The sequence below is a fragment of the Penicillium angulare genome (assembly GCF_028827245.1).
Source record: "Penicillium angulare strain IBT 27051 chromosome Unknown utg000012l_segment0_segment0, whole genome shotgun sequence".
In the NCBI taxonomy this organism is placed as follows: domain Eukaryota; kingdom Fungi; phylum Ascomycota; class Eurotiomycetes; order Eurotiales; family Aspergillaceae; genus Penicillium; species Penicillium angulare.
The window spans coordinates 770,629-786,858 of NW_026623171.1; the positions used below are offsets into that span (position 1 = coordinate 770,629).

Consider the following 16,230-nt stretch of genomic DNA (forward strand, 5'->3'; position numbering starts at 1 on the left):
ATTATGTAGATTGGGTTGAAATTTACAAAAGAAGATTGACATATTAATAAATCATATTCCGTTCCTTGAGATCTTGCAGTCTAGTAGTAAGACAGGTAAACGGTCATCATATTATCATGGTGGTTTTAAAGTTATTGTAGGTGGTTTATATCTTAGAGCTTCACTTAAAGCCTTACCGGCATGTGGATCCTGTTTTCGGTTGTAAGTGCGGACTTAACTTCGTCATTGGGACCGCCCGGCACAGCTTCAAGTACTGCAAAACCCTCTTCCCTCGCAACAGAGCCAATCATTCAATCCTCAACGCCAATGAAATGCACCATTTAGAACCCTGTCCTTAATTCGCATCGTCTTCCTTCCCGGACTCGCCGAGCTTCTCCCCGCCCCTGCCGTCACCTATCCCCGCACTGAATACCGTATCGGCGACAGCACAATTTCAACCTAGCACGAATCCTGAATTATCCGGGACCACCAAATACGAATCATGTCTTATGTGGTTCCCATACACAGAGCAAGTGGCATTCGCCATGCAGTGAAGCTTAACTTCATGAACGCGGAGGAGGATTGCCTGGTTGCCGCGTGAGTAATGCCGGAATCGAGGCCTAGCTGATTGACGATCAACGCGGGAGAAAAGCTACACCGCAAATGGGCATATGTGAGAAAGTCAGAACCTAACAAAGCCCGTATAGTAAAGCAAATCGCCTTGAATTTTATACCCTCGCTCCGGATGGCCTGACACTTGTTGCGACTCGCGCCATATACGCGCAGATAACGATGCTCGCCCGCCTCCCGGCACCTGCAAACTCACTAACAGACCACCTTATCGTCGGCACAGATCAGTATAACTACTTTACACTAGTATGGGACTCTGCAACGAATGATATTGTAACTGCCCGCAGCTATGTCGATATCTCCGAGCCCTCGTCCCGCGAATCGCAAACGAACCCACGCTGCCTCCTCGACCCAACCGGGCGATTCATGACGCTGGAGATATATGAGGGTGTAGTTGTTGTGGTTCCGATTATCGAGCCGACGAAGCGTAAGGGAAGGGCCTCACATGCAGTTTCTCAGCCTGATGCGCCTCAAGTTGGGGAGCTAGGGGAACCAACCTCTTCGCGGATCGATGAATTATTCGTCAGATCGTCGGCATTCTTGCACTCAGCGTCAAATCAACCGTGGCTAGCACTCTTATATGAAGACAACCAGCAGAAAGTGAGGTTACGCATTCGGGAATTGGAGTATAGTCGAGCTACGTCAAGCGGACCTCCAGATGCGACGTTCAAAGAGGTCCAGGATCAGAAGCTGGAGGGTGGTGTCTTCGGACATGAGCTTGATATGGGATCATCACATTTAATTCCAATTCCAGCTCCATTAGGTATGTCTTCATTTTAAGCGGTGGGACTTCGGGCAAGTACACTCACTAATCAATGTTTTCTGATAGGAGGACTGATCGTTTTGGGAGAAACAACGATCAAATACATCGACGACAATGCAAACGATGTAATGGAGCGGAATTTGGATGAGGCCACCGTCTTCGTGGCTTGGGAGAAAGTCGATAGCCAGCGGTGGCTATTAGCGGACGACTACGGCAGATTATTCTTCTTGATGTTCATTCTAGATAATCGCGGTGACGTCGCAGACTGGAAGCTCGATTACCTCGGGAGCACGTCTCGGGCAACAGTACTGGTCTACCTTGGCGGGGGTGTTCTTTTCGTTGGATCGCATCAGGGTGACTCGCAGGTTCTTCGAATCGGCAGTGGAGGGTTTGAAGTCATTCAAACGCTCTCCAATATTGCACCTATCCTCGATTTCACTGTGATGGATCTTGGGAATCGCACCAGTGACACCCAAACTCACGAATTTTCATCTGGCCAAGCACGTATCGTAACCGGATCTGGCGCTTTCGATGACGGTACCTTGCGAAGCGTGCGGAGTGGCGTTGGTATGGAAGAGCTTGGTGTATTGAGTGAGATGGATCACATTACCGACTTATGGGGCTTACAAACCCAGGGTGACAGTGATTTTATGGACACTTTGTTGGTGACTTTTGTTGACGAAACACGGGTGTTCCGCTTTAGTGGTGATGGAGAAGTCGAGGAGTTGGAAGACTTTATAGGTCTAACTCTCAATGAGACTACCCTTTTGGCAGCCAACTTGCCGGGAGGGCGCGTTCTCCAAGTAACAGAGAAGAAGGCTGTGATAGCTGACTTGGAAAGTGGTATGACCACTTTCGAGTGGGCTCTTCCAGCAAACAAGACCGTCACCGCCGCTTCAGCCAACGATGACTACCTTGCCCTTGTCATCGCAGGTCAAATCTTAGCATCCTTTGACATCGGTCAAAACGCAAGTCTTATCACACAGAAGGAATTTGGGGCAGAGCAACAAATATCTGGCGTTACTGTACCATACAATCCCACCGGAGTCTGTATTGCAGGGTTCCCACAGTCCGCTAAGGTATCTGTTCTGGATATCAAAAGTTTGTCAGAAATCCAGACCAAGTCACTGGGCGAGACGGGCGAGGCATTCCCTCGTTCAGTTCTCGTAGCGGATGTGCTCGCAAATAACCATCCTACCCTTTTCATATCCATGGCGGACGGCAGCGTGGTTACATTCTTTCTGGATCCCAAGACCCATTCACTAACGGGGATGGATAAGTTGATTCTCGGATCTGAGCAGCCAATCTTCAAGAAACTGCCTCGAGGCGATGGACTATACAACGTTTTTGTCACATGCGAGAACCCAAGTCTCATTTACGGCTCTGAAGGACGAATCATTTATTCGGCTGTTAACTCAGAAGGAGCATCCCGAGTCTGCCACCTGAACGCAGAAGCATATCCAGGTTCTATCGCCGTCGCTACAGCACGAGAGCTGAAAATCGCTCTGGTTGACAGGGAGCGAACAACGCAAATCCAAACCTTGCCAATGGGATCAACAGTACGTCGTGTAGCTTACTCCCCATCAGAGAAGGCATTTGGACTTGGCACGATTGATCGAAAGCTTGAAGATGGCGTTGAGGTTGTGAAGAGTTTCTTTGTGCTTGCCGATGAGATCTTGTTCCGACGCCTGGATGCGGTTGAACTTGATCAAGAAGAGCTAGTTGAAAGTGTGATTCGTGCCGAGTTCCCAGCTGGCAAAGACGAGAATGGAAAGGAAGTTTTTAAGGATCGATTTGTGGTTGGTACGGCGTACCTAGATGAGGCAAAGGAAGGATCAATCCGCGGGCGGATTCTGGTTCTAGAGGTTGACCATGGCCGCAAGTTAACACAGGTTGCGGAGTTGAAGGTGATGGGTGCATGTCGAGCACTAGCCATGCTGGGCGACAAGATTGTCGCAGCTCTTGTCAAAACAGTGAGTTACCTCTCTTTCCATATCTTTTCTCCGGGGGGTATACTAAAATCTATTAGGTTGTTGTCTACAAGGTGATCAACAACGACTTCGGCTCAGCGAATATCGAAAAGGTCGCAAGCTACCGAACATCAACAGCACCTGTTGATGTAACAGTGGTTGACGATATGATCGTTGTTGCTGACCTCATGAAAAGTGTATGCATCGTCAAGCTCATCAAGGGCTCAGATGGAGCAGAGAACAAACTCGAAGAGGTTGGTCGGCATTACCAAACAGTATGGAGTACAGCGGTCGCTTCCATCGGCGAGAACGAAATCCTCGTCAGCGAAACACAAGGCAACCTGGTAGTCCTGACACGCAACACAAACGGTGTCACAGACCAAGATAAGCGCCGCCTAATTCCTACAAGTGAGATCGCTCTCGGAGAAATGGTCAACCAAATACGCCCCATCGATATTCCCCAGCTTAGCAATGTAACTGTGACTCCGCGAGCTTTCCTAGCAACGGTATGTATTTTCATCTCGGCTCTCGTGCTCAACATGTACTAATATGTTAATTTCACCCGTCATTAGGTTGAGGGATCCATATATCTCTTCGCGCTCATAAACCCAGACCACCAGGACTTCCTCATGACTCTCCAAAGTGTCATTGCCAGTAAAGTTGAATCTCTGGGTGATCTCCCATTCGACAGATTCCGTGCCTTCCGCACACTAGCCCGCTCGGCTGATGCGCCCTATCGTTTTGTAGATGGGGAACTCATCGAGAAATTTCTAACCTGCGAGCCAGAATTACAAGAGGAGATTGTGGCGGACGTAGGATCTAGTGATGTGGAAGAGGTTAAAGGAATGATCGCGGCTCTGCGCAGGCTACACTAGTTCATATTTTAACTCCGTCTTTATGAACTCAGCTTAATGTTATGATGGAATTGAAAATGATGTCTTTATTTTCCTTAATTCGTTTAGCATTGCAAACATTATTCTAACATTTACCCAAAAGCCCTATAAAACACAAAGAATCCTCCAACTCGATGGCTTATTGACACGGGCAGATATACCATAATACATTTTGATTCATTTATTATGTAGTCTATGTAGTGTACAAAGTGCAAGTCCATAAGCAATGCTAGCAACTGATTATCTGTTTTCGTTTTCGATATCGCCCCAGCAATGATCGAATCAAGCAGCCTTCTTCTCCTCCTCGTCGTCACTCCAATCCAACATCTCCATAATCTGTTCCTCAGAGAACTCGTCCGCCTGCTGACCTTGCTTGCGCAAGTTCTTAATGTACTTCTTCTGACGCTTGCGAGCCATATTGTTCCACTCAGGCACACCACTAGCCTGAGCCAGATTCTCCTCTCCATCTTCCAACTCATCATCCGTGTTATCCACCTCACCCAACACCTTGCCACTGTCACCACCTCCACGAAGAGAATTGGCAGACACCTTCGCCTTCTTGCCACCGCGCGCAGCCTTCTCCTTCTCCTTCTTCTCCTTCTCCTGGGCACGTTGACGGTCGTGTAGGTATTTGAAGAACTTTTCGATGTATGGACGGATGATGATGTAGAATACCACAGAGCCAATAACCTTTGCCCAGCGGCGTGTGCTCATGCTTCCCGCGTCAGCGACAGAGTTATAGACATTTCGGTAGAAACGCTTGGCAGCTTCGATAACCACGCCGAAGACCTGATGGAAGAAGTCGGCGGCAGCCTCTGCGGCTACGTCGCTCATGTCGGCCCGTTGTTCGGCCATGGTGGATGCTTTGGGTACGAGTAATTTCTCTTTCGTTTTTTATTTTGTTTGTTGGGTGAAGCTCGGGTGGCTGCGGATGGAGCGAATCTCAATTGGAGGAGGGGCAGATAGTGTTGAGACTTTCCACGAGGTGACTGGTAGAATAGGCGTGTACAAGGAGGTGATTCGAAGCTTGGGGGCTTAGAAGAGCATCAATTACCGTTTGTCCCTGTGGGAAAAAACGAAGCCGAAGTGGATCGCGGTTGCTCTTTCCTCCCACTGAAGATGAAATAATTTCAAATGCGGAAGCAGCAAACCCGGATCAATCATTTTTCCACGGACGCGTGCCTGGCCAATCAGGGGTGATCGCATGCTGTACATCGGTTTGAACGCGCTGCGCTTCATACCCTTCCACTTTAATCACTATCAACAGGATGTCACAAACTGACCAAGGGCTAGATAAGAACGAGGTAGAGGTAGGAAGACTATATACTTGTCTCATGTTTCTCAATCCCTAACCATTTCTCATATAGCGCCTGAAAACGGCTCTGTGTGATTCCATTGTGAAGATTGTCCAAGAGGAAACCCTGAAGCTTGAGGCCACTGCCACTCCTCAATTCGTCAATGCCCTTCTAGAGGTTGCTTGGTCACATCTCGGTAAGCTTTTCGTCGCTATTCTTTACAAAGATATATTCCAGAGCCTGGGGGTTTCTCCTATATTCTTGGAGTGTAGATTGTAATCTGCGCCCAGCCACCCCACCATTTCTCACACTTCTATAGAAACCACGATCGCTGATGTCGAAGCTTTCTCTCGGTGAGTCAACCAAACCTACACATCATGCCAATCAAACAAGGAATTTGGTTGATTTGTCGTTTTTTTTTTGAATCCGTTCTTGCCAGTCGGGACTCAACTGATCGTTACTTCTGTTCTAGACATGCCGGGCGGTCAACTATCACTCCGGCCGATGTGCTCATGCTTTGTCGCCGCAACGAGGGTCTGAACCAAACTCTGCGCTCATACCAGGAGCATCTGGAGATTGAGCGACAGGAGAATTCTTGAATGATGGGGTCAGCAGCAGGTTGATTCTCGTCTTAAAAACCTGCTGCATAAGCCACCTCCACTATAGTATACAACTTCATTGTATACAAACATGCAATAACATCCATGCACTACATCGGCTTGGGTGCCAGTAGTACAGGCCCTCCGATCGATGGGGAACTCACCAGTCAACGTTTGGAGCAACCCAAAGTCCACGCCACTGCGCAAGCCAACTCAAAACGCTTGCAATGGTCTTCTAGTCCTTGTCGTCCCTGTACAATGTGATACGCTGACTACTCCTGGCTCTGTCAAAGTCCCCTCTTGAATGTCCTTGAACCGAAGTTTCTTGACGCGGGCGCAAGCGACATGAGCTGGTATCTGCTGCTGAATGTTGGACCCGGAAGCCTAGTAGATCAATACACACCCCGAAGGCCAATGAAAGATCCTCGATATCAGTAACGCTGTCTACGCTACATCCCAATTCTATTACTGCGCCTCTGCTTAGTTTTGCAACTGTGTATTTATGCTTCAGATAGATGACGCCAAATCAATTTTACACCATCTACGAATGTATATTCCATTTGCACACGGGTGGAATACGCTTCTTCCTTTATATTAAAATATACTATCCAAGAATTGAGGGAAGTCAGCATTTGAACTTGATTAAATTTGTAACAAAGTCATGAGCACTGGACATTTTGACCTATGTAATGAAGTCTAAGACATCCGTCAGTCAACCTTCGCTCTTCTTGTAGTGCCTTGCATAAACCTTGAAGGCTCCAGGGCTGTGGCTGGGGAACCTTGGAAATATCGTTACCTACTCCCGCTGCACATCATTACCTGATACCGCAGAACGTCTCAATTTAAACTGCCGCCTATTGAGCCCCTCGCAGTCGCTTGTCAAACCGTGAGCGTCACATCCTTCCAAGCGGGTAATAACATGCTTATGGTTGGTAGTGGCCCAATTGGCATCGGCGTTGTGCAAGCCTTGGAGCTGCAAGGCGCCAGGCAGATCTTGGTGGCCGAGCTTATGGAAAACCGAGAAACGCTCTAGGGGGTAAATGGTATGGCGCGGCGTACGTTCTTCATTTGTTGCTTCCGGTACATATGCGTGAGCTTGTAACCTTGGAAGCGAGGCTGGTGTGTATATGATCTTCAAGTTCAATGCGACATGCGCATTGTATGGAGAAGACACTTGCGGTACAACCCTCGGCTGCCGTACGCAGGGGACAATTGTGAGTACTATATAATACTTTTTAGAAGAAAAGATCATACACATTCCGTAACACGGTGTCGGTGAATCAATACATATGACTGTGTTTATAATTATGAAGCGCGTAGTAATATTTCGGGTGTCATTAGGTTGTGCCACAGGTACTACTAGTATGGTATATTTCTTGGAAATTCCAAGGTCAAACATAAGAACTCAAGCTATCGATCCGGTCGGGGTTAATTTACTCATTTTCAAGGCTGCTCTGTCGACTTAACCCGGAGACTTGATCACATGTGCATTGCTTCCGAAGGCCGATAAATAGGGACTCTCGTGGGTAGCTTGAATACCGAGACAAGCACTATCAAAGCCTAGCTGATGATCATCGTATGTGCATCTGCATATATGTGCAGTAGGCAACATCTTTACGTATTTCTAAATCAGACATTCTTCCAAGGTTACGCGTAGACCCTTAGCACACAGCAACACCATCCTTGCCCCATAATATTAGAAACAAGGTACATCATAATCATAATGGGCGGGTCATTGTGGCGCATGGGTGGCTGGGGTAGACAATACGAAAGTCTAGGACAAAGAAGTCCACAAAAATGAAGTTTCTTCATGCTTCTTCACATGCGGTGGCGTGCCTCTCCAAGAACAAATTAACTGTGAATAAAAGCAGGATCAACGCCCCTAATGCGGCAAGGTGGAGTCTTAGACTTGGCGCGACGCAGTGGCTCCGGTTGTAAATTAATGAGTTGACATCATCTCCCCCACCAAATATTGTGGCTGAGACGCATCCAGCCACTCATGTCTACTCACGATCCATGGATCACCGGGACTGCTATCCACTGATCTTCAATTGTTGCGTCTTGGGGCCCCCAGGGACTTTTTCTTAAACCCTCCCTGAATCCTGTTGCCTTTTTCCCCAGTCACTCAAAAACTGAACGTCTTCAACACTACCGTTCACATTATAACTTAACAAAAAAAAAAGTCACCTCCCACCCGAAATAGGGAAACAAAAGAAAGCAACCTCATAGATCTTCTTGATTCTACACCATCATGGGTGCTGCAGGGGGTGTCTTTCTACGATTTTGCGGCCTCGTGCTTCGAGTGCTCCAGTTTCTCGATGCTGCTGTTATTCTCGGCATATTCTCATACTACCTTGCCATTCTTTCCAAACATGATCAAACGATCGATACTTGGTTAAAGGCCGTTGAAGGTCTTTCTGGCGCCGCTACTTTATATGGCCTGCTCGGTCTAGTTTTTGTCTGCTGCCTCGGTGGTGTAGCGTTCTTCGCCTTCATCGGCGTTGTCTTCGATGTTCTCTTCACCGGTGCCATGGTAGCGATCGCAATTTTAACTCGCCGCGGTACAGACACCTGCACCGGTACAGTGAACACTCCTATCGGCAATGGCAATGCCAATGACGAGAGCCCATCGAAGTTGACTTACGGTATGGCCTGTAAGTTGGAGAAGGTCGTATTTGCCGTCTCCGTGATCGGAGTGTAAGTTGACAGATCTTTTAACCTCATGATTCACTCTTCATTTATACTAATGATTATATGTTCCAGTTTCCTCTTCTTGATCTCCATCCTCTTCCAGGTCCTCTTAGCCCGCCACCACAAGCGCGAGAAGCGGTTCGGTCCCTCCCCTGCCAACAACTACACTTCCGGTAGCCGCAAGTGGTTCTGGAACCGCACCAAGAACAACCCCGAGAAGAACGGTGACAACACTCTGCCAGGTCACCCCACCCCAGCCGATGTCGAGTTCGAAGCTCAGCCACAGGCTGAGAAGGGCTGGTTTGGAGGCTGGCGACGCAACAAGAATACCGCAACTACTACCCCGGCTGCTACTGGTGCACAGAACGGGTATGGATATGGTAACTCTGCCTACACAGGCAACTATTAAGTGATGAACAATGCAAACTTGTGAGAATTATGGCAAGTGGATTGCTGGTTCATATTCTGCCAACTGCTACATGTGGTACTGCAGATTTTTGGTTTGCTTGAATCTATCCAATCAATGTTGATGATAATTATTTCCTTTTTGTTACCGAGGAACTGAGATATCCTGTTTGTTACAAGCCTGTCTGTTTGTACGATATGGTGAACATGGTTCACTGAATATAATGATAATTTTTATGATATCTATACCCCCTAGTCTATCTCTATACTACTATCAATTGGGATTGTAATAGTAATGCACAAGTTAAATTGTAGGCCTGGACACTGAATTAACCACGTTTTTGCCCACCAGAAGATTTATGACGCAGCTGCACCATCATCGCCCCGGGTGCCAGTCTTGGTTAGGCTTAGCGCCTTCACCCATTCATGTAACGGTACAACACAGGACACCCTATAGCAGCGTATAAGTTCTAGGAATGGCTTTGATCTTCCAGGGAATATGGCGGAGATCAGACTCTCGGATATTCAGGTAATCGCAAACCTCCCCTGGGCTCTTAGTCTTAGCACCTGGCAGTTAGTCATGTACTGTTGAGTCTGGTGAAGATAACATCAAAAATGACGAAGGTGTCCATCGGACATGTTCACTGCTATACTTGTCCGAAGTTCACTTTCAGGAGGGCTCCAACGAGGATCACAGTGCGAATCACTTGGGGAAAATGAGATGTATTACTACTAATAATAAAATACAGACAAAGAAACCCGCCAAAACCCCATCCAAAAACGCCTAGTAAAACATTCCGTAATTCCAAAGGCCCACAATCATTAACAATGGAATTCAACATGAGGACATTAACTGGGCGGCTATTAAGCGGGACAGTGAAGACCCAGCTGCGCCGAAACAAAAATAGCTTCCGAGTACAACTCGGCGAGAAGAGAAGAATGGTAGATCGTACATTAAAAAAAGCTCGGTGAGAAACGAGATTACCACTGAGCAGTAACCATGGCACCGAAGCGGCAGACCATACCGGCAGCGACTGCGCCCATGTAGATGGGTGCGCCATTGGAGCACATAGCCCAGCTGTAGCCATCGGGAGAGCAAAGGATCTCGCCAGAAGTGCAAGACCATCCGGTGACGTACTTGGAGAACTCGTTGTTGGTGCTAGCCTTGGTACCGACGACACGAGTATCAGCGGCTGGTGAGGTACCGAAAGCCTGGGCGATCTTGGACATAGACTCAGGGGTGCTGCGGGTGGCATTCTTGTTGGCCTCCTTCTCCTTGGTGGCAGACTTGGACTTATCGTCCTTCTTATCAGTCTTCTCGTTCTTGTCGGTTTTTTCGGTCTTATTGCTGGAGTCACTGTCGCCGCTGCCGAGGAAAGGAGCGTCGCCAGAGCACTTGTATCCCTTGCCCGAAACCTTGCCCATGACATTGTCACCAGGCTCAGGGAAGTTAACAGCTTCACCCTCAACTGTCACACACTTGCCAGCTTGGTCGACGTTGGCAACGAACAGCTCAGGGAGACTGTCAAAGCTGAGCTGCTTGTCAACGACCATAGCATCGCGCTGTTGATGGGCCTTGTGCGAATCGGCAATTTCCATAGGAGGATGAGCAGCCTTCTCCTCTGACTTTTCATGCGGGGCAGGCTTGTGGTTCTTGGTGTGCTCGGTCTGAGTGTCGGTCTCGTTGCCATTGGAATCACCTCCGATGGTAACCATTGCGCAGTTCATGTACATCTCACGGTTGCCAACCTTGTTGAACCAGGTCCAGGCCAGCAGAGCATCTCCTGAAGGTGCGTCTGAGGGGATCTTGAAGTTGTACTTCTTGGGAATGGGGCAGTCACCAAGCATGGACTCAATGACCTTGAAGCTCTTTCCTTGATCATAGGTAAGAGCTAACTGACACGAACCACCATCGTGGGTGGCGCTACCATCCAGCTCCATGTCGTATGACTGACCGGGGGCATAAGTGGCCTGAGAGTCGAAATCATCATTGGCGTAACCCTTGCACGGGTAATCAGATCCGGATGCTTGCAAAGGGTTGGTATAGGAATAATCCTTCTTTCCCTTCGCATCCTTGTTCAAAGGACTGCGGATGGGGTAGGGCTTCATCATCTGCATGTGTGCAGAGGCCACACCGGCCAACAGTGTGCATACTAGAGCAGCGCCCTTCATTTTGTGGAATATGACTGGATAGAGTTAGCATTGTACTAGACTGCATCTTCTATTGATTTCTCCCCGTTTGGATGTACTCACGGTATAGAAACAGAAAGATATTAGAAAGTAAAAAGCTTGTCAACGAAGCGCTCAACCACCAGGGCTATCAAAATCGTATCGTGTGATGAGAAAAAGGGAAATTCGTGTAGGAACACTCTTATGGCGTGCGTGAAACGAAATATTAATATAACAGCTTTTTGATATGTTTTTGATCCACATTCTCCAAGGTTTTCCAGAGGAATGATCAATGCCATCATTGCGAACGAACTCTATTGGCGCTGGACAGCAACGCGAAGAATGTAAACAGCCGTCGCTCTTGCCTTGGTTGCTGCAGCAGTGTTTAATTCCCGCAGTGTCCCAATACATACTATATATGTATTGAACGTCAAATTTCCCTCGGTGATTGAAATCTTGCTTGTTCCGCGTGTAGGGTTTATTGGAAGGTATGCAGACGTACTATGGCATTTATCCAATTACACTCGTTGAACAAGGCCTCGTATGTCCACATATCCAGCTTGATTCACCTTTTACTTTGATCGGATTCATAATTAGGGGAAATTAAAGTGCTTTGAAATGCGTCTTTCATCATGCTCCAATAATGCTTGTTAAATGAATGGCCCAGTTTAGAGTTGTTTCAGGAGTTTTCCGCATTGAGATGATGTCAGTAGCATTTACCCAAGTGCTGCATTGTTGCATGGGCCACTCAACTCTACTATACCATACAATAACTCGGGGTCGTATAGTAGTGATCGCAAAAATGTGGGTTGGTTCCTCTTGAAAACTGGTTTGATGGAGAGAAATTAGTTGGCCGAAGGCAAAAGGGGTCCCCATTTTCAACCCCTGTCACTCCCTGCATGCCAACCCTCATGCGCCCCAATAAACAATAGTGTGGCTTTACAGTTGTTGTGTGACCGTCTTGATTGTCGAATCAAATTCTTTGTCGCAGATTTTGTTTGCCCCGCTTGTTGCTTCCTATTAACTTTTGACTTGGAGTCTGTTGATCATCGCGAAGACATACAACTCCATTTCAATATTGACCCTGACGGCAGTGATGTGCAATTTAGCTTCACTTTTTATGAAAATGTAAAAGTAGATGGTAATTCCCAAGCGGCCAAGCCTTCCGTCAACTTTGGGATCATGAGTAGCCCTTCACAAACCGAAGATAGTAATAGCCAAATAGGTAATATATTAGACTAACTGGAAGTAGACTACCGGGGGCTCAAGGCTAGTAATTCCACAACACCTACGTACCGGATTTCCTCTGCCACTTCTATTCATGCCTTGCCTAAAACAAACCGCCCTATCTATAACATTATCGTAGTTTAAAGTAATTAATGGATGCTTGGTAATTTACAGATAATGCTAAATTTGAGAAATTGATATAGTCCCAAACTATTAATCTACTCCGTGCAATTTGAAGAAATGATCTTCCACGGTCCTTATTTTCAAAATGCGGCCTTTCCAAATAACATTGCAACAGCATTTAGAAGCTATTGAGGGCTCTACTCCAAGATTATAGACAAAGGTGGAGAGATTTGGTGGGGTGCATATTGCGATGAATGTATTGGAGACGACACGGTGCCATACAATTCCTGTCGAGACAGTATGATCTACGCCAGTACAGAATATTTGGGTTCTAAGGGTATAATAAAGTATAATTATCTCAGTAATCTAAGTTTCTGTAGTAATTTATTTATATTATACGATTAAGTAATTGGAAGTCTCGCTTAGGTGTCTTAGCTATAGGACTACTGGCCGATGGCCCGTCATTTTCGACAATTCCTACTTATGCGTTTGACCGCTTGCCAGTGGCCTATTACATACCACAACATGACGTTCAAAGTTCATTCCTTTTTTTGGGATCTTCAACCAGGTTTTTTTTAAAAAAAAAATAGAAAAAGAAAAAGAAAAATATACACATAAGGCTTTTCCTTAGGGTTTGGAGAACTGCACGACTCGGAACTCGGATAAGGTCAAAAATATTCTACTCAAGGTTACTTTGGGGACATCTCCACATCGCCAAGAAGTCTCCAAGCCCAATCTTATTTTGAGTTAATGACGTACCCAACATCACATACTTATCCAAGTTCCTATGTTACTACGCCTTCCAAGATTTTATATATACCTCTCTCAGAACTGCAGTCATCATTGGATTTTCAACCACCTTCAAATTACATATCTTCAAAATGTCCAACTTCACATACATCAACGAGAAGGGTGCTGGCGAGAAGCACAGTGACCTTGGTCACTATTCTCAGGCTGTCCTTCTGCCCGGAAATGTCGTTAAGTGCTCTGGTCAGGGTGGCTGGACCCCCACCGGTGAGCTTGACGCAAATGACTGGAAGCGCCAGATCGATCTGGCCTTCGATAACGTCGACCGTGTCCTGCAGGCTGCTGGCCTGAGAGGATGGGAGGATGTCTATCTCCTCCGATCCTACCACGTCGATATCGGTGCCTCCTGGGAATACACCGTTGAGAAACTCCGTGCTCGCATTCCTGGTCACCGTCCTATCTGGACCGCCATTGCTGTGCCTCGTTTGGCTTTCTCCACAATGCTCATCGAGCTCGAGGTTGAGGCCTACAACCCGAAGGGATCCAAGGTGTGAGTATAGATACTCTGACATGTAAGTGAAATGTCAAGTTCTGAAGCTATACTCATTCGTTATTACATGAATATTAATTGGCTAACAATTGCTCTTCCAGCGGACATTCAACAAAACTTACCCCTAGAGACAACACTACAAAGCTATGATATCAGGATAATTCCATGCCGAATACGAGATGAAGGTCAACCAGTTCGTCTTTCCTGGTGCCTTTTTATTTGACGAAGCCTGATATAGAATTGCCAACGATTCACACGATCAAATAGATGCCTAGCAAATCCAATTGATGTCTTTTTGGATATTTTTCCAGTGTAAGATGATGTACATCTTGAAGGTACATATACCGATTATACATGGTCATATTTATGTACCTAGCGCCAGTGTTAATTCAAGAACTCCAGGGACTACCACTATTGAGGTACTAGTATGAAAATTAAATAACCATTTTTATCTAAATGTTTCTTAGTTAATCACCAGTCGGAGATTTTGAACATCATGATTTGAACTGCCCGCATTATCACGCATAACACTTTCAACGACGGAAGATCACTTCAAATATGGGGTAGACTGATGAACTTTGTTAGAAGTCTAACTATTGAGTAATCGGTCTTGTATTTGGAATACGCCCTGGTTGTGGCACAACTAGTACCTTGCAGTCTGGAATTACAAAATTGGAAATGTTCCTCATTAATCTGGTCTCTATGTAACTCAAAATACACGCTTGAATAGGTTCTATCGATTTATAATCCATTTTTTGGGCTTTCTGGTGATATATTCTAGGCAGAGTAGCTCTTCCGCGCATCAAACTTTAGAAGCTTCACTTTCATATGTCAGATCTCTTAATGGATATCATGTTTACATTCAGTTTCCCTGCACGATCCATACGAAGTTTTTCATCACATCCCAAGAGAATCAGATGGTCCATATGGATAACTTATGGGAATGCAAAGTGGAAATCAAAGGTGCTTTATCTCAAGGCCATCAAAGATCAGACTAATTAGTCCAAAGATCTCTCAAGTTGATTACAAATCCGACCGACTTAACCGCGGGACGGTGATTACATTCTTATCAGTTGGAGAGGTTCCTCATGTCTCCAATAGTTATATGAGATGGAGATCTGGTTTTGGAGACTTTCTATCGAGTTTTGATAGTACGGATTATTTTCCAACAAACATGTCATACTAATTCGGGTATTTTACAATCGTGCACTAACCCTCTTCGTCAAGGATCCCTGCAGCCCCTTGAAACACGACACAGAATACATACCAGGGTCGAAATCACCCCAGCACCCTTCAAATAGACAACCAGGTTTCTGTCGTACTTCCTCTTTGGTCAGCGCGCGAAGTCCATCGACGTATCCAAGTCGTGGCCACTTTTTGCAGATGAGCTTGATATCATCTGGATGGACGAATGCGGATGATAATCCCATAAGGTCTTGACCAGAGCCAAGCGTAAGGAGGGCCGTGTGGATATTGACAGTCTTGCTGAATCCACGGAACTCAATCGTATGACGCGCAATGGCTTCTGCCGCCAGATCTGCCCATTCTTGCAATGGCCTCATCTCCCCCTCAGGCGTGGAACTTTGTTGTTCGATAATCCATTCGCGGGCTCTGATGGCACTCCACAGCTCTAGCGACAACTTGCTCTGGTTAATACCCTCCTCACCCATTCCCCATTCGTGCAGAGCGCATGTAAGAAAGTGTAGCTCTTTATCGAATCCGAGTTCCAATTTGGCTTGCTCTGTGTCGAATCCCGCATAGTTTGCGATAGCTAGCCCAAATGCATATGTGCGAAAGCAGTGGTTGGCAGCCCAATCTGGAATCTCTTTCTTAATCACCTCCACCGCACGGAGGCAAATAGGCGTATCAGGAACATCGTAGAAAGAAGATGGTTTAGCAGTAATAGGTGGTCGGTTCAAGCTAGCTATGGTTTGTACTAGTGGGCCGGGGATAGTCTGATGCCGACAGAACGTTGGGGATGACGGCATAGCGAATCTTGGCTTGAGGCTTTGGTAGGGGAATGCACATGTGTGATAAAATAATCGGCTTGTAATTTCGAGTATTTTACAATTCTAAAGTTCAGCAAGATATAGCGATGTTCCATATAAGCTTCTCAATATATAGATTATTTCTATGGCTTTAACGTTAGCCTATGATCCTACGGAGTAGTAGAACAGGGATTGATTCGG

At 46.5% G+C, this 16,230-nt stretch overlaps 7 protein-coding genes across 7 annotated transcripts; 4 read left to right on the forward strand and 3 right to left on the reverse strand.

Moving 5' to 3' along the window:
- Positions 1–481: 481 nt before the first annotated feature.
- On the forward strand, positions 482–4,217 carry N7478_012924 (DDB1/RSE1 family protein; the record flags this gene model as incomplete). Its single annotated transcript, XM_056929134.1, has 5 exons — positions 482–576; positions 687–1,372; positions 1,439–3,345; positions 3,402–3,848; positions 3,915–4,217. 5 exons carry the CDS (start codon positions 482–484, stop codon positions 4,215–4,217), a joined length of 3,438 nt encoding a protein of 1,145 aa, XP_056772496.1.
- Positions 4,218–4,517: 300 nt separating this feature from the next.
- Positions 4,518–5,090, reverse strand: N7478_012925 (uncharacterized protein; the record flags this gene model as incomplete). Its single annotated transcript, XM_056929135.1, has 1 exon — positions 4,518–5,090. One exon carries the CDS (start codon positions 5,088–5,090, stop codon positions 4,518–4,520), a length of 573 nt encoding a protein of 190 aa, XP_056772497.1.
- Positions 5,091–5,503: 413 nt separating this feature from the next.
- N7478_012926 (CENP-S family protein) lies at positions 5,504–6,129 on the forward strand (the record flags this gene model as incomplete). Its single annotated transcript, XM_056929136.1, has 4 exons — positions 5,504–5,545; positions 5,603–5,726; positions 5,850–5,883; positions 6,003–6,129. The coding sequence occupies 4 exons, from the start codon at positions 5,504–5,506 to the stop codon at positions 6,127–6,129; spliced, it is 327 nt and encodes a 108-aa protein (XP_056772498.1).
- Positions 6,130–8,380: 2,251 nt separating this feature from the next.
- N7478_012927 (uncharacterized protein) lies at positions 8,381–9,229 on the forward strand (the record flags this gene model as incomplete). Its single annotated transcript, XM_056929137.1, has 2 exons — positions 8,381–8,826; positions 8,893–9,229. 2 exons carry the CDS (start codon positions 8,381–8,383, stop codon positions 9,227–9,229), a joined length of 783 nt encoding a protein of 260 aa, XP_056772499.1.
- A 977-nt stretch (positions 9,230–10,206) lies between these two features.
- N7478_012928 (putative extracellular protein) lies at positions 10,207–11,397 on the reverse strand (the record flags this gene model as incomplete). Its single annotated transcript, XM_056929138.1, has 1 exon — positions 10,207–11,397. The coding sequence occupies one exon, from the start codon at positions 11,395–11,397 to the stop codon at positions 10,207–10,209; it is 1,191 nt and encodes a 396-aa protein (XP_056772500.1).
- A 2,228-nt stretch (positions 11,398–13,625) lies between these two features.
- Positions 13,626–14,045, forward strand: N7478_012929 (YjgF/Yer057p/UK114 family; the record flags this gene model as incomplete). The annotated part of the gene is made up of 1 exon (XM_056929139.1): positions 13,626–14,045. The coding sequence occupies one exon, from the start codon at positions 13,626–13,628 to the stop codon at positions 14,043–14,045; it is 420 nt and encodes a 139-aa protein (XP_056772501.1).
- A 1,192-nt stretch (positions 14,046–15,237) lies between these two features.
- On the reverse strand, positions 15,238–16,029 carry N7478_012930 (uncharacterized protein; the record flags this gene model as incomplete). Its single annotated transcript, XM_056929140.1, has 1 exon — positions 15,238–16,029. One exon carries the CDS (start codon positions 16,027–16,029, stop codon positions 15,238–15,240), a length of 792 nt encoding a protein of 263 aa, XP_056772502.1.
- Positions 16,030–16,230: the final 201 nt, after the last annotated feature.